Source organism: Corvus cornix, chromosome 3 (genome assembly GCF_000738735.6).
Source record: "Corvus cornix cornix isolate S_Up_H32 chromosome 3, ASM73873v5, whole genome shotgun sequence".
NCBI lineage: Eukaryota > Metazoa > Chordata > Aves > Passeriformes > Corvidae > Corvus > Corvus cornix.
In genome coordinates, this window is record NC_047056.1 from 49,826,739 (window position 1) to 49,854,198 (window position 27,460).

General features: G+C 40.4%; 1 protein-coding gene across 3 annotated transcripts; it reads left to right on the forward strand.

Moving 5' to 3' along the window:
- On the forward strand, nt 1-27,422 carry LOC104689430 (vacuolar protein 8-like). 3 transcript variants are annotated; one of them, XM_010399545.3, is made up of 14 exons: nt 5-684; nt 3,732-3,851; nt 4,800-4,919; nt 6,016-6,135; nt 10,528-10,650; nt 11,682-11,764; nt 12,981-13,106; nt 13,925-13,970; nt 15,138-15,271; nt 19,615-19,743; nt 21,380-21,494; nt 22,376-22,510; nt 23,713-23,838; nt 24,749-27,422. In XM_010399545.3, exons 1-14 carry the CDS (start codon nt 459-461, stop codon nt 24,868-24,870), a joined length of 1,725 nt encoding a protein of 574 aa, XP_010397847.1. In that variant the 5' UTR covers nt 5-458; the 3' UTR covers nt 24,871-27,422. The 3 variants fall into 3 exon arrangements, with proteins under 3 accessions (XP_010397855.1, XP_010397847.1, XP_019143667.1); XM_010399553.3 differs by lacking the exon at nt 23,713-23,838 and having other exon boundaries at nt 1-684; XM_019288122.2 differs by lacking the exons at nt 13,925-13,970; nt 15,138-15,271.
- The last annotated feature ends 38 nt before the right edge of the window (nt 27,423-27,460 follow it).

Genomic DNA, 27,460 nt, shown 5'->3' on the forward strand with positions numbered 1-27,460 from the left:
CTCATGCAGACAAGGTGGTGCCTACCTTTCACGTGGAAAGCTGCCTTACAAAAACTGAGGTTGCATTTTCCATTATCCCAGTTTTTCTAGCCTCATACAGGCTTTGGTGGATGCTCCATGACCTAAACCCCATCCGTTCTCCACGAAATGTGTTTAGGTCATTATTTTATTTTTCTTCAGGCAAGGGGAAGGTGTTTGAGTGTGTCTCCAGTGCACTCCTTTTAAATAATAATTTATGAACTCTAGGAGATCTGCAGAAAACAGCCTTGTGAAATGTAGCTTTTTGGACACAGAAGCTTGTCTGCCTTACAGCAGCTGCACATGGTGTGGTGTTAGCATCTGTAAGACAGAAAAAACAGTGAGGAAGCAAGCTAGTGCAAAAACCAGACAAACTGAGAAGAAACTTTTCTTCCATCTCCTTCCTTTTCTTCTTGATTTGTGCTGCTGTTGGAACAAGAATGGGTCAGCTATGTGGACGATGCATGCAGCTCCTGCGGGACTTCATAGGCTTTGTTCAGAGGATGTCCTCTGACTTGGTGCAAGGCATCAAGGAATGCTTAACTCTGATAAGCAAGTGCTCATGCTTAAAACAAAACAGCTCTAAAACCAGACAGCTGTACAAGCCCATCCTACAGCCTCATGAGAGGGTGACAGCAGAGGAGTTTCTGCAGCATATTGAAACAGGTAAGAGGACTTGTCTCTTTCTAAAGCATTGTGAAAAAGCAAGGAGATTGATTTTGTGGGTTGAAAGTAGATTGCTGGCTGATCTGCTCTGGCATGGTATTGAGCAGCTTGGTGATGATGAGGAAAGGCCAGAACTACAGAGCATTTTCTTTGTGTACAGGACTCCAAGGGCTCAAGTGGTGCAGCAGTTGGATCTAGGTAGAAATGGTCAGTCACTCTCTTGCTCTGCCACCGTTAATACATAACCCATGTAAACGTGTTTCATAAAAGTGAGTCCTTCTAGAAATTAAAGTTACTTCTTTGAAGTCAGTCAAAAGGAACTGACCAAGCTGGACACAGGCTTTGCTAAGACTGGATGCTGAGCTGTGAGTGGGCAGATCGCAATGTGATGTGCACAGCTGTGCACCTCTCTGTTGGCTGAACAATTGGACTTATGCTAGGGATGTCTGGGCTATACATGGGGAAGATCAAAGTCACCCTGGGACAAGCATTACTGCGCTCTCAGTATTCCAAGCAACTGTGCTTTTGTGCAATCGTTTTAGACATCAAGCTTAATCACAGTCATGGGATTCTGCTTGAATCAAAGTAGATTCATAACTCTTCATCTGTCTCCTTTCCTTTACAGGTTATCTGCCCAATTCCCCTGTTTTTCTATTTGTGATGTCCTGTTTGTCCTGTCCTAGGGTACATTATCAATAGGAAAACTTTTTTTTTTTTATTTCACTCCTACAGTCATCTTGGATGAATGTATTTTGTTGGTTGTCCAATCTAAAACCAGTCCTCATCTCAAGATAAAGGGTCGTTGCTTGCTTGGTTTTGCTTTGTCACAACTAATTGGGTATATTGCTTTATGTTTAGCAGCTTTGGGCTAAAACTACTACACAAAATTGCACAGGCTCCTCCTTTCATTTGTGTGAAGGGTGTGGAACTACCATTTCTTTACTTGCCTCTTTGGGAACATGAAACAATCTTGTGAGGGGAGCCAGAAGAGACATTTTTCCTTGGTGTGACATGGTTAATGGTGTTTGAAATTCTGTCATGGAACAACCTTTGGACTAATTGCTGTGACGCTGGTTGTTGGGAACATGTGTGAATTAACCTCAGCTGGTGTTAGCTGGTGTCATTATCCAGTGAATGTGGTGTGTCCTGTGCTGCTGATAAGGTTCACTGATTGTTGCACCTGTAGCACTGGTTAAATCCTGACATTCATATCCAGAATAGGGACAGATCTTTCAGCTTGTTATACAGTGGGATCTTCCAGAGCCGAACTTCTTCTTCCAAAGGCTAGCATGCTCCTGACTCTATAGGAAACTGTCTTGGCACTATCCCAGCTCAGTTGGTGGATGAGGTGTAATGAAGGGGAGGCCAGAATGGCCCCTTGTAGCAGTCACTGGTGCTCCCTGAAAAGACTAAGTGGATATTTTCTTGAGAGATCCTTTCCTCTCTGAGATCAGTCTTCAAAAGTCTGGTCTGTCATGGATCCTTGGGAGCTGGGGTACAGCAGCAGGAAGTCTAGAGCTTCTCTGACAGCAGTACACAGATGACAATGTGGGCTTTCAGGGAGGTCCCACTCTCCACGACAGGACACATACAGCCCCCAGGAAGCAGAACCAAGGTTAAATCTCTGAGTGGCCGAATCTTATTGCCTAGGCAAATGGAGGCAGGGAAGCCTCGCAAAGAGAACCAAGACACATCCCTCTTTAACACTATTGTATTTTATTCCAAGGGGGAGCAAGCCTATCCTCAGTTTTGAACAAAATATAATAACAAGAAGACAGTGTTTGGACAATTTGAGTGCAAGGAGAGACTTCATGGTTCATCATGACACTCATCTGTTAGCCAGGGCAGAAAATTTTGATATTTTAAGCAAGTGGAGATTTTGAGTGGTTTCGGCTCTATCACTCTCCCAAACAAAACCACAGATATGTGGAAGAATCAGATAGTCAGATTAAAGTTCAGATAGTGACAGGAACAGAATTAAACCACATGAAGAGATTTTTGTTTGTTTTCTCTAAAACCTTGCATACACAGGTAACTCCTTCTCTTTGTATTACTAATTATTAAATAAAATTGATCTTTATATGAAGCAGTTCTGTGACGCTCACTTTCCTAATCCTGAAGGTAGGAGTTTGCTAGTCTTGACATGTCAGCAGCTTCTAATGGCTTGAGATATTGGCTGTGTTTCGCACTGAGGCATGAAAGCTCATGCCCCTCACATCCCTCACATTTCTTTGTCCCATGGAAGGTAAAGTAGCTAGATATTTTTCATAGAGATATTTCAATCATTAATGCACAGCTGTTATCTATTGCCTGAAAATATATCTTATAATTGTGTGCTCCACCAGTCAATCATACATTACCTTTTTAACTCTGTTCATTGGTTCAATGTCCCGTTCATTTTCCTCTCTACTGCTCCATTCCACATATTGTATTGTACAGTGACTTACAGAAGTCATGCATGACTGCTATTGCTTGATGACTGTTTTTGAACATCTAGTTTATTCATAGGGGAGCTATCATACTCGAGAACAGGTAAGACTCATGCTAGAAATTTGAGGCTGAGGCAAGCCTGTTTGCCGTCCATGTTGCTGTTCCCTTAAATCCTTTATTTCAATGCCCAAGACAGGAAACACAGCGAACTTCAGATGTGGTAAATTAGAAATACATACTCTTTCTATGGTTCTTAACTAAGAACACTGTGTTCAGTAGATATATTTTAACAAAGATTCAGAAAAAGATAAATATTTTTATGGAGAACAAGAACACCTGCATTTATATCAGATAGCATAAACGTGTCTAAAGGTTGTAATTTATCTTGTTTCCAATCACTGGCTTTGTGAGCTTTACAAGAGGCATTGCCATGGACAGGTTTTTCCCAGTTCATCTATTGCTTCTGCCCATGGAAACATGAATAAAGATAGATGGGCTTGATAGAGTTGTAGTACAAAAACCCTTATGTGTTTGATTGGCTGTAAATTTTAATTTCTTTTTGTAAACTAACCCTTTTCAGATGTAATTGAGCCTGTGCTGTCGTTTTATATCTTTAGATTTTGAAATGTCTCCACTTGGAAAGGACCCTCTGGAAGCCTTGAGGACCTTATCCTTTTCAGAAAACCCAGGTTTACAGCAGTCAGCTGCCCTCTATTACTTGCATATGAGTCAGCACAGTAAGTTATCTCCATGCATTAGAAAATTTTCATGTAATTATAAATAAAAGTATTGTTTCAAACTGTGAAACTCCTTTTGATTTATTAAGCAAATTTTTATTTTGCTTTCATGCTATGTTGTTTGCCAAGGAAAATGGAAAACTGTCATTGCCATGTAGGCAGAGTCAGTTCTGGGTTCTGCTATAAGGAGATATCTCTCATGATTATAAAAGACTGTTATTTATGAAATTGTTATACTTCTGTAGAACTCAGCAGAACCCAAAGTATTTAGAGTCAGTGTGTACTGAATCTCCTGAAAGCAACACAGTCAAATATGGTGAAAGGAAATGGACATAGTGACAAGTTAATATTTTATATTATATACTTTTTGAAAGAGGACAAAGCTCTAGAGGCCAGATTGTAGTGAAGATTTATGAAGGAAACGTTCTTCTTTGTTCCAGCTATTCTGTGGGAGCACTTGGCTCTTGAGGTAATTTGTTAATGGTTAGGAGTCTGCCTAGATATTCCAAATAAAATACCAGCTAGCATTTGGATTCTACAGAAAGGTAGAAATACTAGCAACAAGTGGGTTTCAATTTATTTATCTACTTGTTTACTTTAATTTTATTTCAAAGAGAGTATTCTGTCACTTGGTATGATAGCTTTATCCCATGTATTTTTTGCTGCATAAAAAGTGCAGGTAGCCACAACACAAGGACCTGCTGTGAGGCAGAATGAGTTGTTTGGTAGCAAGGCACACTGCTTCCCTTCCCATGATGTTTTTGAAGTACTTGATTATTCAAAGCCTCTTCAGGAAACTTGCCCTGTTTGCTAGTAAAATTGGAATTTTAATGAAGATGAATACCACTCAGCCTGTCTGTGGGAGCACCTGAGACTTAAGTCCATCAAGAGAAAAATGTGACTGTGGTGAACAATGGGACTCATGAATATTTCCTCTCATTCTTGCAGTGAACATCCCCCTGCCTGTGGAACATCTGGAACCCTTCTATGCCTTACTACGTTCTGCTGACCTGGAGGTGCAGCAGATGTCTTCCTTGTCCCTCGTCAACTTCTTGCTGGAAGGAAATAGTGAGTAATTAACAACACATCTCTCTTGAGGTAAAGAAGTATTTCTTCAGCCAGACTCAGGCAGAAGGAGGGCACATCTACACAAATCCAGATTCGTTTTTTTTGTTCCTGATAGGACAAGTGTGAGTCTCTTTCTGACTGCAAGCTACATAGCTTCTGGTGGCGCCAAGATATATCAGATCTCTCCAGCTAGATTATACCATGTGGCAAGAGTTCTTGGATCTGTGTGCAAAGGCTGATAAATTATTCCCAGACCAGTGTGGGAATTCTATTCTCATTTGTGGATCTACAGCCAACAGTTTCCCTTTCGAACAACAGATATAGCTCTTAGAAATAAACTCTTTGTATGAGACAGTGCTCATTTTCTGGTTATTTATGAACTGGACCTTAGTCTTAAATTGCTTGCAGAGAATAAAAAAAGAAATTTAAATTCTTAGTAGATTCACTTGCTTCTGTAACTAAAGGGGAAAATAGATTTGAGATAGAATCTGGGAGATGTGGAAGAAAAACTCCCCAATAAAGTTTATGTTGATAGACAGGGCATGAACTCACCACACCTCATCAACAGAGTCCTTGTTGCATCTACTACTGCACTCCTTGGCACCTGGGCCACAACAAGTATTCCATCCCGCAGTCCGTAACAGCAGAAGACAGGGTCAATCTTCAGCAAAGCTGGCCTTTTTCATTACATTTTTTTTAAGGATTTTGCTGCAAATAAGATCATGTCACTATTTACAAAGAAAAAATAATATTTAAAGGGTAGACCTCAGAAGAAAAAGAAAAGTCAGGGGGAGTCCTGACTAAATTGTGAACCTATTGGAAAGCTGCAGTTGCTCTTTCCGAAATTAACCTTATTTGGGACCTTCTGGCCTAAAACCTCCAAACATCTCTTACACTCTTTCATGCATCTGAAGAGGAATGAAGCAAACCAAGCTAGGGACTGAGAGTGGCTTTCAGGCTGTTTCCATCTTAGGTCTATTTTGTATTATCATAATGTGGATCTCCAAAGCAGTCAACGGATGATGTATTCTTTCCACAAAATCACTAACTGTTTACTTTTCTATTTGCCCTTTTTTTTTCTTGAATTTATGAATAGTTGACAAAGAATTAGTTGTCCAAATGGGTTTACTTGAGCCAATTCTGGATCTGCTTGAGTCAGAGGATCCCACTGTCCAGTGTAATTCCTGTGCCTGCGTGATGACTTTGGCTGTTTCAGGTAAGTGTTCTCTTTTCCTTTAATCTCTGCAGTGAATTCATTCAACTCTTCCATCATATTTTAAGATGAAACAACCTATTTGCAATGGTTTAAGAGTCCTAAGATGCAGCAGCAAGTTCTGGTATTCCTACATCATGAATTCAAGCTCTTGACATTCCAGTTATTTTTCTCAGTGTTTCTGACCTTCTTGCTCTTATGATTACAGACCTTTTTCCGATTTACATCCTAAATGTATTCATGGCCGGCTTATCTTAATTAATGTCTACATTGGCTTTTGTTTCAGTAGTTCTGTCTCTCTGATGTTTACGCTGATGAAGTTCCTTCATTTTAACTAGACTGAGAAAACCAAGCTCTTTTAAGACTCCTCTTGTAAGTGAGGCTCTCCATTCATCTTCAGAGTCCTTCTGGGTGTAAATGATATGTTCCAGGAATGGAACATAGCACTTGCGTGTACTGTATCATGATACCACAGGCCTCAGGCATTGTTACAGTCCCAAGATATAGATAAATGGTGCAGGAATTCTGTTTTGGATTCATCTCTTCTGAAAGAGAAGTCACCAGAAATGTGCAGTATTACAGCTGGGGTCTCACCTGTGCCTTTTATTGTGGCACATAGGGAAATACGTTTTTTGGTACATCTTATGGTAACACTTGCAGATTTGGTGATTGTGCCATGGTGATGTTGTCATCCTGCAGCTGACTTAATCACTTAGTCCTGCTCCTCCTCTGCTGCTATTTCCAGCAGACACCAAGTAATCAAGGCTCTACCACAAATGTTTCCAAGTGCATATCCCTGCATTTTGTACAGGTTTCATTCTGTTTCTGTTGCTTCAGTCTTCTAACTTGTCTGTTATTTGTAAAATATTCCAGTCCTCCACTGCACTGACAGTTCTACATTCACATCTTTGTATTCACTTTCTGGTTCAAAACAAGTACAGACCAGCCCTCATGGAATTCCATTTGTACTTTCTTCCCGGGTGGTCGTTCCCATTCAGCCAAACTTGCTGCCAGCTTGCAGTCAGTTTGTAACCCATCATGTACTACTTTCGTTTGTCATCAACTTCTGCTTAACCATGCATATTTCATATAATGATATTAATATTTTTCTGGTATCCAGACAGGTTAGTTCAGCCACAGTTACCAAAAGAAAGGTTATCATGTTAGTCTGTCTTATTCTACCTTGTGCAAACTCGTAGTTCTACAGTACAAATTGTGTACAAATCTGTAGAAAAGCCATGAATAACATTTATTTCCCTCCCTGTTGCATTTATTCTGCCAGCTTCCCTCTCCAGCATGGGAAGTTGCAGTCTGGTGTCCCAGAAGGCTGAGGGAAGCATGATGAAAGCGTTAATTTCTCATTTAGGTATTTATGTTGCAAAGGGGAAGTGGATAAGCAGGATCCAACCACATGAAAATGCTGATTTGCATTTTATCCCACCTTTTTGTTTTATTTTCAGGTTTTTAAACACTTTTCCCTTAGGACCTTGTTTATAAGCATTGTATATTATTACAGTCGGGTTAAGAATTCTACATACTACATAACTTTGTGTGGAATGCAAATTGCCTCTTTTAAATGTCTTAATTAGGCATGGCATCACTAAAATTTTAGGTACCTGGCATTAGAAGGACTTTCTTTGTGTACGGTCAGTGAAGTTAAGCCCCTGAAGATTTATAGAGATGTCCATTCACCTGTTTTAAACAGTCCATGGAGAAAGCGACTTGTTTGAGCACCTAAAGATGTTACTTAGTCCTGAAGACACTCTTACCCTTCTAGATGTCTTTAACCTGGAATATAGGGAACCCTCAGCTACTCCAGATCCAGTCCACCTTCATTCCCTGTGGTCTTCTAATGCCTTTGCACACTCCCTTAAGTGCAAATGTCCTTCTGAGCACAAGTACTCCAAATTAAGCACTCAAGGAGCTTTCAAAGCTGAACATAGGGTAGGCATTCCTGCACAGGCTGGATTGCTGCCTGGAAATCAGTGTTGAGGATCTCTGTCCCAGTTTAACCAAGATTTAAATGGGCTGGATCCATTTATTTGTTTTTCGGACTATATTTAGCTACCACAGCAATGAGACTAAAGCAAGAGGCAATTCTCCAAGGTTTATTTTAATTTTAACTCATGGACTCGGATATTTTTAAGTTCAGTCATATCCTTCAAGATAGCCATTTATGCAGAAAAGATAGGTATGGAAGCACAACCAAATTAGGAATATCCTTAGATAGCTTTAAGGTGACTAAAATTCTGCATCTAGGAATGGTCTCAATTCTGCTGCAACGAGCATGCAAGACTATGTGCAGAGTGAAGTTGTTTAGCGATGTTACTGCGGGTCGTGTGAAAACTGGGTTGTCTTCCTGCTGCAATAGGGAGCTGAAAATAAGAAGAGCAAACCAACCCATTCAGATGAAAATTATTTGAAGGTTAGTTTATTCCAACACCAGCATTTGTCCATGCAGCAAAAGGACACATGCATATTTGCAATTATCTGCAGCTTTTCAATCAGTGAGTGAAAGCAATCAGTTCTGGGATAAGAACTCAGAGTACTTCAGAACAGAACTAAATGTTCATAGCTTCAGGGTTTAGTGGGGCCTGAACATCTGCTTTAAGCTAAAAAAGGAGGATGCACTTACTGTAAAGCACATTCAAAGTTGTTTTGACTGGGAAATCTTTAAGCACACAAATGTCAGAGAGTGGAAAGAAAGAATTTATAAATTAGTGAGTTATTCAAACACAGCTTGAGTAGATGTTGTTGATTATCCCACTTTAGAGTAGCATCTGAACACATGGTTTCCTTCTAAAAGCATTTGAAGGGGCATCAGTGGTCGCAGTGGCATCAGTGGAAGGACTGCATTATTTAAGATAAACAGGTGGTCTGGGAGAGAAACATGATCTACCGTGCCACATCTCTTACAGAGATGGTAATACAGTTACACATCTTGGTGAGATAGATTTGCCCATCCGGTCTGTCATCATAAACTGGCAAAACAAGTGTTCAGCCTCAATATCTGATAGAAGAAAGAATTTGCCCAAGTTTTATCCAAATGTTCGTTATCCCTTTTCTCAAATGTAAGATTCTTTTCCACATTCACAAACATTCATGGAGTGTATTGTGTACAAGAATAAAGGAAGCAGCGATATCTGAATTCTTAATCTTTTTACCTCTGTTTTTTACTCAGCAGAGTAGTTTGCATCACACCAGACTGGTTTCCATCAGTTGGAGCCATACAAAAGACTTTCTCCTTCTACTGAGGAAAACAAAAGAATGATATATAGGCAAATTAGATTAGAGAAAGGCTTGTCTACGAAAGGGACCTGAATATTTCACCAGAATAATAGCTTTCCACATGGAAAAGCTATTTTCAAATACATTACTCTTCCCAGAACATTTATTTTTCTCTTCTTTTTTTCCAGAATAAAAGTTACTTACTTGAGTATATACTCATAGGAAGACAGAAAATTACTTACCCCGGAATATTAAACTGATACTATCTGAACTATACTTGAATAAATATCCTGGATAAACTGTTTATGTCAATTTCCACTAGATAGGCTCCAGGTGTAAAACTAACAGCTTTGTTCTCACAACTCTCAAAGTTAGTTAGCACCTAAAGACTTGATGTCATCCAAATACCTTTAACTTTTTTGCTCTGTCTGCTTCATGTTTCTCTCAGCAAGCTTCCACAGACTGGCCATTGTTTAAACTGTCGATAAATATTGTTAATTTTACAGCATTAAGTGTTACAGTTTTTCTTTTTTTCCACCAGCTTTTCATCCAAGAGTCTTAAGGGATTCTGCAGATCTTTTTTGAGTTCTCCTTGTACACCAGGATATTGATTACAACTGTACAACTTAATACATTCCTTAATACAAGGAGTCACCACCAAATCAGAGAAGCATCATCTTTTCAAATTCCAATATTTAAATCAAATTCTGTCTTTAGAAACCTCTGCATTATTTATAGCTGTCAAGTGAATGACACAGGGACATTCCAAAAGAGAAACTGGCCCTGAATATACCCTACTAAATTAATTAAACCTTACCTGCAGTTAATGATATAGCTTTTGGTTATCACACTGTGAGTAGCTTGATCAGACACACCAAAGGTATGAAGCAAGTACAACACTTTGTTAACCTGTTTAAAGGGACTTAAGGATATTTTGATTATCCTAGTCACAAACCAAAAGCATTGAAGCAGCTGTGATTTATGGCTAATCCGGAGGTCATGAGTTGGTTTCTTTCCTGTTAAACTCTCTGAATTTTTAATAGTTTCCTTTGAGTATGCAGAGAAATCAGGGAAGGGAACACCAAAGAACTACTCCTGCTAGTTGTCCTGCTTGTGGCTCACAGTAAGATGGCAGTAAGTATTTCTTTCTCTGATTCTTTTCTCCAGAGTCCAACCGAGAGGCTATTGGTGCTGCTAGAGGAGTTACACCGCTCCTGTCTCTTGCCAACTCCTATGATCCCAGAGTCCAACAAAATGCAGTTGGTGCTATTCTAAACCTCACACAATCAGGTACTTTCAGACTAATGGTTTACCTAAATTGCCAAAAGAAAACTCACTGATAGAAAAATAATCCAAAAGGGTTAAGGCAAGAATAAAAGCATATCTGTGCAACAAGTTATTTCCTCTGCATATGGCATTCATGTTGGTACTACAGGCTGATGATTTAAGTTTAGCTGATACGGGCCCTGTTTTGCTTAGTAGCAAAACAGAAAGACTTGATTTTCAACTCCAAGGGGCTAGTGTATGAATATTTAAATAATCAGTCAAAGAAATAGAAAAAAAAAAAACATTTGTTAAAGAAATAACTTGGCCTAAAAAAGTTAGCAGCACATTTGGTGTACTTTAAAGCAATCTCAGAAGCTTATCCAACAAAGTCGAGATTTAGGAACTTTTTGCTTGTTCTAACTCAATGCTGGAATATGCTAAGTATAACTATCATGGGTCAGACATTAAAGGCTACTGTAATACCTGCCAACAGCTTTGTCAAAAGCAGTACTTGGTCCTCTGCAGTTATATGTAGACTACCATAACTAACTCTGAAACAAACCAGCATTAAATCTCACCTACCAAGATGATACCATTGTTCCACAGAGCTAAATGATACAGTCATGAGTAACATCTCTGGACTCTGTATTGTGGAAGGAAACAGTTGGCAAGAACTTATACAGTTAGCTATTACATTTCTGGTATTACTCAGAATATTTTAAATAATTTCTTTTTGAAACACAGAAATCATAGTGAAGATCATACCTGAGGCTTTTCAGCTTCTCCAGCAATTTAGATTCTCAGAGCAGTTTTTAGCATAAAACCATCAAAAGCTTAATCAGACAACCTGCTAATCTTTTTGCGAAAATATCTGAATACTGCTGCATTACACAAGTTCTAAATTATATACTCTCCAGTCACACTGACTGGTATATATTTGGACAACATCAGCACTCTTTAGAACCCAAGGACTGTGCACATCCCTTTTGAATAGTGCTTCCAGATGAGACTGAGGGAAGAAGGAAGACACTTTCACTTTTTCTTTTTAATGGCAGACAAAATACAAGAAGTCCTATGCAAGGAAGGAGCCCTACCAGTTCTTGCCTTGCTGCTGGAATCTCCTGACTCAGAAGTCCAGGTATGACTAAAATAGGTCAGATTTTAAAACGGTAGCATTGTGACTGTAAGGAGAGCACAAACCACAGTATGCAGTAATGAAAATGGGGAGAGGAGGAAAGGTCTCTCTAATGAAGAGGAGAAACGTGTGAGAGCATCTTGGTGAAACTCAGCTCATTCAGATAATGTATATTAAAAGACTCAATTTGTCTAACTCCACAGGAGAAAGTTTATGACACAAACTTTTGTCTGCCAGCACACATTAATGCAGGGACAGGGTTGTTATGTGTCTACCTCCTTGTGTCTTTCGGATCATCAGACAAGTTGCAGCTATGTCTCTTCCTCTGGGTTGTGGTTTTTTATTTTGTTTTGTTGGTTTTTTTTGGCATATGAACTTTGATCTTCCACTCTGAGCAATGTTACTAAGTATTCTGAGAAGACATAACTTGAAAAGATCTTTTTCTTGTTGTTGTAAATATCTGTAAATCTTCCTATTTTATGCCTATCACAGACACCTCTTTGTGATTCTGCACACTCAGCAGAGAGCTCATCTTGATGCAAAAGTATGCTGATAAATAAACTATGAATTAACTTGTACGCCTTACACCCTGCTAGATTAGATTGTTCATTCAGTCCTTTGAGTAGCACCGAATTGTTTTCTCCATCAGTTTAATTATCTCTATTCAGATTTTTTTAAAATATCTGAAGGGATGGACCCTCTGGAATTGCTTTCTGCAAACTCTTTCAGCATTTTTAGATTTCTCTGAGATTCACCTTAAAATTTCCATCTCTGTAGCTCAACCTGTTTCTTCTAATTATACCTCCCTAGTAATAGATACTCTTGTATGTGTAATCCTCCCTAGCGTTAATGTTTAGATCCTTTGGAAATTATCTTTTGGAATGCTAGGGCAATAGCTACATCCAGCTTCAGTAAATAAATCTAAACATATAATACAGTAGAAGCAGATGACCTAACTTAGGTACCAGCAGCAATGTCATTGCAGCAGCACAGCACATTCCCAAACAGCCAGGGTCCTAATGAGTTTGTACAACATGCCCCAGCAGGATGGCTATAGTAGCTACAGCATGTTGTGTCTACCCCATAAATACCCTTAAGGTGAAAAAGCACTTTATTTTCATCAGTTTTAAATCTGAGCATTTCTCCAATTTAGTTATATTCTATTCAACGTATCATTACTCTGACCTCTCTCTCTACATTTTTTCTTGGTTCTTTGCAGTATTACAGCTGTGCTGCCCTAAGCAACGTGGCAGCCAATGTTCAGCACCACAAAGCCTTGCTGAGACCCAGTGACAGATTCCTGCTGCAGACACTGATCTCTCTACTATCCTCTCCTGTGGACAAGGTAAGGCTATAGCTTTCCCTTTGTGAAAAGACTTAGCATCCGAGCAGAGCTAAAAACTTAGACTTCCAGTTTCAGCGTCACATCATTCTGTTCATCTACTGTACAGGTACCTATGCACCATCTTTCCCATGAGAAAAGACACCTATAATAGAAAATGTATGGGTTCTACAAGGTCAATGTATGAAGAAAGCAAAGGGAAATTATTAAAGTTGTTCTACAGCCCTGGACACTTCCTTTAGACTGTGTGCTATTAACTTGAAACATCATGTGAGAAGTGCCCTGTCCAGGCTTTGTCTTTGATCATCATGTCTGTGACAGAAGGTGTCTGACACATCTGTTATGCTACTTTTTTTTTTCTTTTTGGTATCTGGAACTTTTACTGTATGGCTTTGAGGAATAGCATCTTGAAAATTTTGCTTTGTTGGAAGCCACATCAAAGAAACTTCAAGAAACCACAGTTCAGGGTGGAGCCTGAAACTCTGTGTAGAAGAGAGGTGAAGAAAAGGCAAAGCAAATGGGACAATTTCTTTCCCTTCCTTTTCCTGTAGCTTATCAGATGTTCTGAAATAATGCCAACATTTGAACCCTATTCTTCATCAACAATAGGATGACTGGTGCTAGGAGTTTGAAAAAAAATTCATCAAAACTTTGAAAAAAATCATGTGCCAAAATTTATTCTTGAAGATAATATAATAACTTGCTAGTGTTGTCATGTTTATTTTGTGTGCAATAGGCAAGAACATGCATTACTGAAACTGCTCTTTTTCCTCCTCTCTCTCATTCTTTTTTTTTTTTTTTCCCCTCTTTGGCACAAGCAGGTTTCAAGCCAGGCATGTGTTTGCCTAAGAAATTTGGCTACCAGTGGTAAGCGATGTCTTGGAGATTGAAGAAACCACACTATTTCTTTCGCTCTCTGCCTTTCAGAGTGAGCACAGTGGGCTGGGAACCTTTCCTATTAAAAGCAAAGAGACGCCCTCTTTTCTACCTTTTAACTGGATGTTAAGGGAAGAGGAAGGTGCAGTGCATATCCTTACTAAATCTGTCTTAGAGCTCCCAGGTAGCAAGGGGAGTATCTGGAGAAGGTGAGAGAGGCAGCAGAGGTGTTCTTAGGCTCAGAGCCTTAGTGAGTTGCTAAGTTTTCCTCCTTTCCATGTTTCCTGAGCATTAAACCCAATTAGGACAGACTGTCTCCTGAAATTGCTTATTGAGTGGGGACCTGTCTTCTCCAAGGCATGATTCTGTCTATCATTAAATGTAATTTTCTCCCATGCATTTGTCATCCTCTTAAAAAACCCTATCCTATTAAATGCCCAAGATTCATTTCTATGACATATTCAGGAGATGGTGGCAGAGGACTAATGCTAAAGCCCCAGACTCCAGGGGAGAGTTATTCGTCTAGAAAATGTAGAGGTGCTTTATTTTCAAGCAATCACAATTCTAGAGCAGCTGAGAGTGAAGGATGTGCTGTGCTGCTGCTTGGCGTGTTTGAAACCCCCTGGGGTGCTTGACCATTTAGATCTGCCTCCATCTGCTGGCTGCTCTGGCACTGCCTTGTAGCGCACTCACTGAGGTTGCAGGGCCAAGTGGGGTATAACAGCTCAGTGGGATGGCTGGTCTCTCTCCTGGCTAACCCAGGCTAACTGGGTTAACCCTGGCTAACTCTGTGAAATAGGTGGTGCTTGGGAGGTCTTTCTGTTTGTGCAACAGAAGCTGCCACCTTCTTACCTGTCTTACGCCAGTGAGGGACTCAGAAAATTCCCCTCATTCTTTTTTTTGAGGTTCAGACGTGGACTGAGGGTGCCCAAATCTACATTCTGCCATCAAGCTTGTATTAATCCCTCACCAAAAGGAACCACAACAAATGAGGGTTTATTCTTATAACCAAACATCTGGCATTGCCCCATCCCACGGAGATGGGGAGGTCCCCTTTAATTTGATTACTGAGGCAACAGTCAACTGTTTGAGTCAGAGCCTGAATGCCTCCCTGCAGTGCTCTGAACCTCACTGACCTCAGTTGTTTTCCCACACCAGCGGACATCCAGGCCGAGATGGTTGCTGAGAGCGTCCTGCCCAAGCTGTGCTCTCTCCTGGCCTCTGGCAGCGAGGATGTGCGTCGTGCCTCCATTGCTCTGCTCTGGATACTGTCCCAGCACCCTCCCAACCAGGTAGGGGAGGTCATTTCCCAAAAACAGAGGGGAAAGAGTAGTTCTGGCCACCACCTGGGGTAACACTCTGTTATGGCAAAACTGTCTATGAAATGCATTGTGAGAATGACCAATAGACTCTGGGAGAATTCTCAACCCTTCTCTGTCCCACCCAAAATAACAAGGCTTTGTTTACTGCATCTGCACTGTTACTAACTACCTGAGGAGCCGTCTGTTGTGCTGAGTGGGATCCGAAGGAGAGACCAGTGAGAGAGTAGAGGGGGAGATGGGTGTCAGATTCATTGGATATGCAGATACTGCCTTGCACTCCCTGCAGCTCCCTCTAGTTCTTTCAGTTCCCAGACCACAGGTGTCTAGATAGGTGTATGAGGGGGAGGACATACACAGTACCATGAGAGACTGCCACCGTGGGGGCAGCCGAGGAGGTTATTTCTTGGCTACAGAGCTTCTCCCCACACTGAAAAGCAGAGAAACTAATTTAGAGCACACACTTAAAAATGCGTAAGTGCAGAATAAAGGGCAAATATACATTACTTACCTATATGGACAGCTTTATTCAAAAGTGCATTTGAAAAATACTAACGTATTTTGAATTAGCATCAAAACAAAAAGGGGGACTAACAGATTTTGAAATCCTGTCTATCTTTAGTTAATGCATTAGGACTTTCACTAGGACTGTGTATCCTCATGTCCTAAGTTATGGAATGATTCTTTTGCCCACGTTCAGGGTAAACACCACCATTAATAGTGCAACACTAGCAAATACATGAAGAAGTCATGTATTTAGAAATAAATTTAGAAATAAATTACAGCAAGTACTGACAAATTACTCTTGTTTTTAAATAAACCTTTTCTTTATGGTAATTAAAGACATCCTTAAGAACACAAATGTGAAAGGTTTTTGGTAAGTGTTTTAAACTAACAACAGCAATGGAAGGTAGTCAGGGGTTGGGTACATAGGGCAAAAATATGTGAGAACGTTTCCACATTGCTTCAAGCAGTAGTGACAGGATCTGAGTAGCCTCAGGTGGCCTTAGGTGCTTCTTGTGCCTGAAATACACTCAGCCTGATTGGAAATTTACTCTGGGTATGGAAAGCTTGGTGCATTACAGTTCAGTTGCCTGTACACAAACCAAAATTGCACCTCCAGTACCTCTGGGATGTGGATTGAGAAAATGGGTGAGCTCAATGCCTGCAAAGAAGCAACTAGCGCACAGAGCTATTTAAGGCACAATAGCTGCATGAGCACTAAACATCCTCATTGCTTGTCAAACTGCCTCATACAATCAAAACACAATTTGCTCTCAGCAATCTTACAATTGAGATGCATTAGGTTAGTTGAAGGCCATTTGCACAGTAAATATGTTATTCAGTATGAGACATTATGCTGAAACACGGTCCTCACTCACTTTTGCTTTTCTTGTCTCCAAACAACATTTACATTTTTTGTTCTCCCAGCAAAGATTATCCACAACTCCTTTTCTCCCTGGTCCTGAAACTTGTCTTTACCAGAGTTTCAAACCCCTGGCCACAAAGAGACATGGTTAGTGTCAGTGGGAACAAAGGCACTGGGAACTCAGCCTTGGTACCCCAGTGGTAAAACAGCCCATCCTTCATGAGGGAAAAAGGTTCAGCAGCAGGAGGCTGGAAAGCAAAGCATCACCCTCGAGGCTTTATTCTCCAGTGAGAAGTATCTACATCTCTAAATTTGTTTTAGTGAGCAAACACGGCTGTCTCTGACTACTGAATGTTGCTGCTTTGTGCGAGCAAGCCCTGGGCACTCTGAGAAGAGGCTGACCTCTCTGTATTCATATCCTGCCTCTCCATCTCCATGCCTTTTCTGGCCTGTTTTTCAAGTCTTTTCAAGGTTTCTTTCTCCAACTCAGGCTGAATTCTCTGTGAGTGAAAGAGGGACTTCTCCATGGGAACAACTGTTGGAAAACAAACCACTGAACAAAGCTAACCTTTACAACCAAGTCAAGTGATGCTTGAATTATTACAAATGCTACCCAGGATACAATGGGGCAGAATCCATCTGCCCTTTTGTTACCATGAAGCAACCCCCCAGGAATGCTTCGCAGGAGCTCCTCGCCCTGCTTCAGCCCCCTTTTTGCAATCTCCTGATCAGGCTGTTGACGGGGATTCCCAGCAAGAGCTGGAAAACTTCCCTCTTGCGGGGGGAATTTTATTCAGATTTCCCAAGGACAGCCCAACCCTGAAAGAAAACAGTCTTTTAAATCAAATTCCTTTGAGCAAAAGACCTGGAAGTCAGGGTCTGTCTATTCCAGGTGGTGCCACTGACTCTCCACTCCAGGTACAAAATAACTTTGCCTTCCCTTCTTGCTAACTGGTCAATGGGATAATATTTACCTTGTCAAGAAATCCCTGTGTAAGGAGTGTGAGTGCAGCATTGCAACTGTAAGCACACTTGCTGCTGGAATGCTTTTGTTTTTTGGTTTGTTTTTTTTTAATATTCTAGTCTTGGGAGAAGTTAGATCAATATCCATCTGAACCACTCAATCTATTTTTACTCACAGTTTTCTTGTGATTCTCTTGCACTGTGCAAGAGATTGAGCCAGGAAACAAAATCTGGATCTCATCCGTATTCCAGCCAAAAAAAGAAGTTCAGCAAAATTTGAGTACTGACACTTACTAATGTGGGTCCTAAATAAACAAAAGATCTTGGCAGGGAAGTCATTATATATTACAAAGTTCCTTTATAATGCATAGAAAATTTCATCCTCCCAGGCTTTAGCAAGTCAAATACAAGTATTGTAGTTGATGGGATTACATAGAAAAGAGGACATTTGGCCCAAAAGCATAGAAAACAGTCATCAATTGTAATTTAATTGGATTATCTAAAACTATATTATTTCTTCCTTTAAAGAGAAGGAAAAATAAGACTAAGGAAAATTTACTGTCATGTCTGCATGTAGGATTCTTTAAACGCCCTGTGCTTAGGCATAGCACTGCCCTTTCCACTTATTTTCACATTATATTTTAGGATTGCTGGTTGTGACAGTGCTTAGAATGAACTAAGTGAAGATGTCAGCTGATATTAGAAAATAAGATACACTTTTGCAATTTAACCTAAGTAAAAGAAAGATTCAAGTTTAACTAACTTTTAAAGACGTCTGCCTTTCAACACTGCTTTAGTGATTCTGATATTTCACAGGTTTCAGAATAATGTGATTTTTTGCAACTGTGTATAGGACCAATGATTTTTTTTATTCTGAACTCTCTTGCTAATGCGTCTTAGTTTCCAAGTAGCACAAATAATATAGTTCATTGTGAACAAACAGAAGAACTGCATAAAAAACTCCTAAATTCTTACAGGAAGGAGACCGAAAGAAAAAACACACCCAAGAGGAAATCTTTTGCTTTTAGCTGTAGGCCTAACCCAAAGTCTGTTGAAGTCAGGTTTCTCTTACACACAGCAGTGCCCCCTTAATCCATATTGTTATTGAGGTGACCACCTGTACAGTAATCCAGACTCAGATCTGATACTACAGGACAAGAGGTAATGGCTTCAAACTGAAAGAAAGTAGGTTTAGATTTGATATTAGAAAAAAAATTCCTTACTGTGAGGGTGGTGAGGCACTGGAACAGGTTTCCCAGAGAAGCTGGGGATGCCCCATCCCTGGAAGTGTTTAAGGCCAAGTGGGGTGGGGCTCTGAGCAACCTGGCCTAGTGGAAGGTGCTCCTGCCCACAGCAGGGGGTTTGGAACTAGATGATGTTTAAGGTCCCTTCCAACCTAGGCCGTTCTGTGATTCAATTAATATTAATGGTAATTGGAGGAAGACTACATTCAGAGAGACATACCCAGTAAAGTACCTCTAAAATATCATCAGACAGCAGAGACATGTGTGTAAAGAAGATGTTGCTCAGAACATGTTTACTAAAGAGGTGCCTGATCTAAACATACAACCCATTATTGTAGCCGGGTAAATTGCTGCGGTACTCTAGGACGCACTGCTGCTGCTACTTCGCTGTGTACTTCTGCCTTTCACACCTACCTTGAGCACCTCTCCTTCCAGTTGGGATCACACATCCTTCCCCTGACTAGCAATGACCCCAGTGAGGCATTTGATGGAAACAAAAATAAACTACAGGACCTTAAAGACTTCAGCCTTCCATAGCAAGCGCTCTATAGTCAGTGCCAGTCAGACCCCACTTTAGAGAAGCAGCACTGGACCCAGCCACATCCTTGGTTTAAATAAACAAACTAGTGCTCTTCTTGCAGAGCTAAATTCGATCTCTCCATAGCTCACTGCAAAGTCATGTTGTTTTGTCCATATTGGATGTAATTGGTTACGTAATTGATGATACTGGTTGCTCTTAGGACACTCTGGCATGTGCTGAGCTACTGCAGAGCCTGGGGACATTACTGGCAGCACATAAAACAGACCCTGTGATTGTCGGACATACTGCTTGCATCATCAAAAACCTGAGCCTTTCCAAAAACCATCAGGTAGGTACCCAATGTTCGTCATTGAACTATATGCCCTGTGAGGTTGCCATTGTGTTTATGTCAAATCAGCATTAAAAAAAAAAAAAAAAATCTGTGGGTAATTAATGTTAATGTAAAGGATATAGCAAATATGCCAATTTGCTGTATACTTTACACAAAATTGAATGTATGAACAAAAAGACCATAATGAAAGGCAGTTTTATTCATATTTTCCCAATACGAATAAGCTAATTAAAATAAGAAATACCTAATTTTTACTATGAGTGATGTGGTTACCTAATTTGACTGCATCATAGGTATAAAAAGTTCTTCTAGTAAGGACATTTCTTATGAATTAAAGGAATCCTTCAGGAAAATCTGAGGTCTGTTGTGAATCTTTATTTCCTGGCCCTCATGTTTCAGCTGCCCGTCATTGTGAAATAGAATCCTAGCTACTGATGTATATTTTGCCTCTTTGGCGAGATATTAGTTGTGCCAAAATTCTGTAAAGATCTATCTTGCTGACTTTGCTTCGAAATCCATATGCATACATGCACTTCCTTTCCCCTTGCCTTTTAAAAGTACCTTGATCAAACAGTACCACCAGTAGCAATCAATACTGAGAGAAAAACCCCACCTAAATCCTCGTTTCTGCTTCATCCCACTTCCTAGTACACACTTTTCAAGACTTAGTTCTTTTTTTGTTCTCTTTGTTCATGATCCAATTACTACTAGTTCCAGAGATTTAAACCAGCCAGAAGGAAAAGTATGGGTTTTTTCACTAAAATAAGAATTATATAAATTTTTAATAGCTGTGAAATCAAGTTTTGCAGGGAACTAGATTCCCTCAAACTCAAGGCCCACAGTAGGAGTAAAAATGGACCACTCGTTCAAAGTTTGACAAATATGCTTGTTTTTTTGAAGTATTTAAAGTCTGTGACATTATCCTGTTATCAGCTGAGAGCTGCTTCACCTTCATAAAGCTTTATAATATAGAGAGTATCTAGCTCTCACTGCATAAGTGAATACACAGACATGAGTGGGAGTGCCAGGTTTCCAGGGTCTGTTCTAAGGAACGCTCCCTAAAACACTTCAGAGTCTTTGGTACAATAGGAAAAAAACAGTGCTGTTTTTATGCCAGCAGGACACAGAGCGTGGGAGCTTGAAAGGTAGCAGTCTCAAATCCATCTTGGACCTCTAAGCAGTAAGTTAAAAAACTGCAGCATAAAATAAGTGAGCACAAAAAAGGATACTCCCTTTTGTTGATAGGCACCTGAGCTCACTTTGGGAGCCATGAGCAGCCTCCACTGTTATGGCCTCCCAGAGAGCTGATGACTTTGTGATTCAAGTTCACTAGCAACCAGTCACCTCCAGCCAGCTCATTCAGAACTCATTTCTTGGTCTCATGTGCTTTTAATCCAGGTCAGCACATGCTAAGTCTCCTATCTGTTTTCAACTCAGTCTATAAAATACTTACCTCAGTACAGGTGATCTCTGAACAATCCAAGGTGTTGTCACCTGGTCGTGGTAGATCTGGGAGGATCTATATTTCCATTATTGATGGTCTAGCCCTCAGTACTGTCGAGTACTTCTGAAGCCCCCAGACACCACTAAACCGTAATGGAAATGCTAAACATGAATCTCTCTCTTGTGGCAGAGAATCACGGAGAGCTGCTGTGTCGAAGGTCTCCTCCAGACCATGCTTTTGACCGACACTCAGGAAGACTCCCTTCGTTATGTGACATCCTGCCTTGCTGAGCTAGCAAAGCAAGGTAGGGCAGCAACCCTCCATGAGTAGCTGAATCAGAGAAGTGCACATCCTTTATTAACTCTAATAGGAGATGGAGCACATCTGGACACACAGCCCAAGTCTTTCCCTTTAAATTCATGGTGTTGTAAGCTTCAAGAACAAAATACAAATCACTGGCAGGACCTGTGGGCTTCATTATCTGTGCTTTTGTTCAACTGCTTAAAATTCTTTTATTCTAAATTTTTTTGTGCTGAACTTTTCTGCTGTACATGGCCTGTCTACTTCTATTTGTAACATTTCCCAGTTTCTTGGGGTGAAATAATTTTGCCATAGCAGAAACTAATATAAAAAAAAAAGACTAAAATACACAGTAACCCTTTATCTTGAAATTTTTTGCACACGAATTTATCAGAGATACCAAATTTGCACTCATGAAAGGTACAGCACTCTTCATGGCAGAAAGGACATGTGTAAATTTTCCCAATATGCCCCAATACTGGATATTTTCTGTCAAACAAGTCATCTCTTGTATCTGGTGTAATGGCTGTGCAGCTGGCAACACATCACATTTAATTTTGCAAGCAGTGCCTGGTAGCTGCTGGACAGTCTGAGCCCAAAAGGCCAAGAGTGTGTCTTGCAGATGAAGTGATTCATTCTTGCAGAACATAAAGCCAACAAAATATGAATCAAATCCACGGCCTTACCTTACTGAGAGCATAACCTCAGAACATGACCCTTTTTTACAACCTAAACGTACCTGTTAACCAAATTCAGCACTTCTTTGCTTCTCCAGTTGCATAAAGGATTCCCTATTTCAGCAGTTTCTGGCAGACCTCTCACCTTTGTTTCTTTGACACTGGAGTTCCTGTTTACCAACTACTCTCTTACCTTTCTGCCTTCCAGAAGGAGCCATGTTACACATGGTCCAGTGGATGGATGAACCTTTGACAAAGTGCTTGGTGAGACTGGCTGGCCAACTGGAACATCCTGAGCCATCCTTTCATGCTGCCTCTGTCATCCAGCACATGATCGGTCACGGTAACTCACACAGGATTAACTATGCTTTGAAAGAGGCTTATGGCTGTCTGGAGTGAAATTAGCCTTTTCCCAAAGGAGTTAACTGTCAGGCACTGAACAACCTTTAATATTCCTGGATCACCCCCCAGTCTGGTCTCTACAAATTTATAAAAGTGCCTACAGTCACCCTTGAAATAAACCAGTCCTTGAGTACATGAGAAAGTCCAGGGTTGAAAGTGGACCACAGATAAAGGTCTGATTCTTCAAGCACTGCCATTCTGCAGGGCTGGTCCATAGCCAATGCTGAGGTCCTTAAAAACCGCTTAAGTAGGAAGGTGGGAGACCATTAAGATACTACTCACCATGGGAGAGATGAGAACCTGTTACAGACAAGGGTCACTTCAGGCAAGGTTACATCTTTCTGTTCGACCACCTTTCTCAGTATGTAAAATGTGATGGCATTCCCCACAGATAGCAGAGGTTATGTTCCAGAATTTTAGATTAACTCTGCTCCCTAACCAGCAGGAGAAAAAACTCTTACTGAACCAAATCCTGCTTTTATAATTCTAGACTAAATTAGCAGGAGCAGTGAAGTAAAGTGGCTTTTAAGAACGTAGCCAAAACTTTTAAAGTTTCAATGTGAAAGAATAAAAAAAGCATTATTTTTACCGGTAGAAAACAAACAGCTTTATGCTTAATATACATGTCCCATGCAGCTGAGAGCCTTTAGGACTTGCAAGAAAAGGGTGTTCAGATGATTCTTGCCATATTCTCTAGAAAGGTATGGTTAGATTTTAGACCTTAGACATGAGAAAAACTGTAGTGAGTCCCCAATAAGGGTAAATGCAAATCTGTTTCATTCTAGCATTGAGGATTTGCAACAGAGTAGACTGTCTCTCAGGTAGGGAGCAGAGTCCAACAGCACAATCACCTCATGGAAAGGTTCATGTAACAGGTCAGCTTGTCTGTGAATCAGCAGGGCCCTTGCACAGGGATCAGGTTCCCAGCACAGCAGCCCACACAGCTTTTTATTTACCTAAAGTATCAGCAGTATTGTCAGAAGCTGTAGCACATGGAATTACCTTGCCAGTCTTTGCAGTAATGTTGGTTTTATCTGAAGATGGATGAGTCATTATTGATCTTACAAATGTCGTTACAAAAATCAGTTTTCAAAGTGTTTTAAAGGCTTGTACTGATTTCCAGTGGTTCTCCCATTTATCCAGAAAAAATGATGCTTTTGTGGAAGCATCACATTGGAGAGATTCAAGCCTACCTCAAGAATTTTCTTACCCACCAAGAGGTCCGCTTTCAGCAGCTGGGCATCTCCACATTCTGCAGACTACGAGCAGGTACATCCTTCCTGCTGGCTGGGCCCCCGGGGTGCAGCCAAAGCTGCCTGCACCCATCAGCAGCAAACAGGCACTGCTTTGTAACAGAGATCGCAGAATCATTGGGGTTGGAAAAGACCTCTAATATCATCAAGTCCAGCCACTGACAGTGGAAACTCCTCCTTGCTAGGGGACTAGCTCTGCTCACTTAAGCAAACAGAATAATCTCAAGGGTGGCTGTTACCTCACCTGTTTTAAAGCAGCTGTTTAAGAGTATCTCCCAATAAAGGCAGGAGGATTTTGTTTGTTTGCTTTAAAATGAAAGGCTTTCTGAACAGCAGGGAAACAGGACTTCAGGTACAGATGCTTTCATCCAATATAAGAATTTTTGGCACTAGATGCAACCTAAAAGTTTTTCAAATGGGATTTTAGTTTATTTTGGTAAAGCAAGCAAATAAGGAAATCGCATGATTAGCTGATATTAAAGCTGGGAATTCTCACATTTTCATACTTAAATGTCCATTCCTTAATATTTTTCTGGGTTTGGTTAGTCTTCTTGTCCTTGGATAAAAGTTGAGTACTTATGAGAGTTATAATGTGGTAATAACTGTATACAGCACATATCTTTACATATGTAGAGCCAGAGCCAAAACCCTGCTATGACGTGATAGGCAGCTGCTGCATAAGGCTGAATTTGGCAACTGAGATTTATGCATCTGGATCATGAGAATTTAGCAGCAGTCTTGAATGGTTGTAGGGATGAAAACTGAATTTGTATCTGCTTTTTGTGGTAGAAGATTATTGTTCTGCCTTCCCTGTAGTAAGAACCACCAACCAACTGTATCTGACCTGAAAAATAGGCTTTCTATGCATCTGCATTAGAACACAGGGAAAGACAGCGGGTTGCCTAACATCTGTTATTCCTCTTCAGATCCAGAATTTTCATTAGCATTCGGAAAAAGCCAAATGGCCAAACTCCTTGAGCAAGTCCGTCAACAAACAGAAGAAACTCAAGAGCTCCTTAGGGCAGCTATGTGCCATGAAGACAGTTAATATTTGAGCCAAATGGCTTATGAAAATTTACCATATCCAAGGGCCTGAACTTTCAGAGGAAAGTTTTTATTGGTTCCTGTAATTTTCCTGCTACTTGCAGTTGCATCATACAAGAGAGATGTCCTGATAACAAGAATTGGAGCAGGTCAAAACACAATTCCTTGGACCATTTGGCTGGCTGCTTAAGTGTACTTGAGGACATGGCTACACTGAAAAGCAGCCTCTCTGCTTGGTTAACCTTCCATGGTTTGTTTTTGGTTTCCTCAACCCCCCTTCAGAAAAACTAGCACTGTATTAATGAGGTTTTATTCATGCAACTGGCTGATTCCACTGAAGAGGCATCTCTCAGATATGCAGGTGATTGTATTCATCTTCATTCTGTTTCTGTTCCATGTCCTGTATTTCAGAGCACACTCCAGGGACTTTAGAAAAGAATTGAATCAACCCATACTATAAAGGTAGAAAACTACGAACAGGTTACTACAGAAAGTAACTGCTGAAGGACAATTCAGAAAGTGCAAGAAATTTGTAAGAAACAAGAATGGGTGAAGCCTTACAGCTGATCCTTTTCCACACTATAGGCACTATCCTCCAGCAGAAGAGCAAAGGCACATTAAGGCAAGGAAATGTTGCACAGAGCAAGTGCAAAACACAGCAGGAAGCATGAATTATTTGTGTTTAAGTACAGAACTCTGTGTTCTGCAAATGTTAAATTATTTCCAAAGCTACTTGCAACAGGGGAAGAGTGAAAATATTTGGCAAAATTAGGAATTTTTTTGTTATATTTTGATATTGATACTTCATTTTAAAAGGAGTTAAAGAACAATAAAGGTAGTCATGTGTTTAAATTAAACTCATTTTCTTACATATATACTTCCCATGGGCAGGCAGATGTTCAGCCGTCTCCGGAAAAGCTGGGTTCCATCATGTGTAATGGTTACTTGGGAAGACACACACTGTAACTTCAAACATCCCCCCTTTCCTCCTCCTTCCCCCAGCTTTATATGCTTAGCATGACAATGTAAGGTATGGAATGTCTCTTTGGTCAGCTGGGGTCACCTGTCCCAGCTGTATCCTCTCCCAGCTGCTTGTGCCAACCCCAGGCTGGTGGGGTGGTGTGAGAGGCAGACTTTGTGCAAGCGCTGCTGAGCAGTAAAACATCCCCGTGTTACCAACCCTGTGTTCAGCAGAAACCCAAAACACAGCCCCCTTCAAGCTACTGTGAAGAAAATTAACTCTACCCCAGTCAAAAGCAGCACACTGTCTTTTGAGGTGCTTCTGACCGTCATGTAACTCTTATGCGCATGTAGAGCTTTAGAGCTGATACTGGTCACAAACATGGAATAAAAGTGAGATTTAAAAAATAGTTTAAAAAAGTTGTTCTGTCAGTTAAGAGCTCAGTGTTCCATTTTATTGTGGCTCAAATCTGTGAGCTTAATTTTGGTACTTGGAGGAGGCATTTTTGATAATGATTTATTTTAATATCTGCAAGTTCTTTACAATGGTACTGTTTGGGAAAAAACAAAACAAAACACCACCCCCCCCCCCCCAAACAAACAAACAAACAAAAACCATGTAAAAGCAACCAAAACCACACTCAGTGCAGTAAAAAGGCCTATTAAAGTACAGGGTAGACAGAAACTTTGGATAAAGCGATAAAGCGATATGGCATTTTCAATATTCATGCATGACAGGAACTTTGTTTTGAAATTTCATGGGACAAACCATGTGCTCAGCTTTGTGCAGGTGGACTTACTAAAACAGAGGACTGACTGAAGGACAAACCCAGGAACAAAAAAAATCTCAAATTTCAAGCCACCTCTGTGGGTGTTTTTAGATCAGTTTCCAAAAAGAAACAGTGCAATATTACGTAATGATATTAGAATGTGTCCTGTATCTGTATTCTTAGGTATTTAATCGCAAACATTATTTCAAGGTCTTAGCAAGAAAGAAAATAACAAAGCATTCTTCATCAGGAATGAGGAGATAAAAGGCATGAAGCAAGCAGAGCTAATGGTGAGCAATGCAGCAGTTGTGATGTACTGAAATAACTTACCGAGCCTCATCCCTGTGAGCGTAGATGCTCTGCTGTGGAGGCGTGAGCATGGAGCTGAGCCTTCCCAGAGCACACAGCTCTGGGGGAAGGTCACTGCTCTGAACCCTCAGAACAGCTGTCTGCACCTGCTACACTTCTACCTCATGGAGTAGTTCCCCTTGCCCCTCATAGTAAAAACAACACAACCAGTTTCAATAGCAGGCAGAGGAGCTGGCCTTCCTCCCAGACCGTATTTATTGTCAAGAACAACACTCAACAAAAGGGAAACTATTTTCCCTGCATTAAAAGATGCTTAACCAAAAGATTTAAAAATTCAATATTAAATCTTTTTCTTAAAAATTCACACACCTACTTCCACTCTCAATTCCCTTGGTTTTATTTTGTATGTCAGGCCCCTGAAACAGGAAATTCTCTCTCTCATTTGAAGCAAACCTAGATTGACCGTAATGATAAAATGGTTTTAATCCAGCCCTGTTAAAAAATTCAAAGCAAAAAACAAAGTACATATGAGAAATAAAGCAGGCCCATTTTTGC

What these genes read in the sequence shown, in the direction of transcription:
- LOC104689430 (XM_010399545.3), top strand. Translation starts at nt 459, where the DNA reads ATGGGTCAGCTATGTGGACGATGCATGCAGCTCCTGCGGGACTTCATA. An exon ending in CTTCTTGCTGGAAGGAAATA is followed by an intron (nt 4,920 to 6,015) that starts GTGAGTAATTAA and finishes ATTTATGAATAG; the next exon opens with TTGACAAAGAATTAGTTGTC. An exon ending in CTCCTGACTCAGAAGTCCAG is followed by an intron (nt 11,765 to 12,980) that starts GTATGACTAAAA and finishes GGTTCTTTGCAG; the next exon opens with TATTACAGCTGTGCTGCCCT.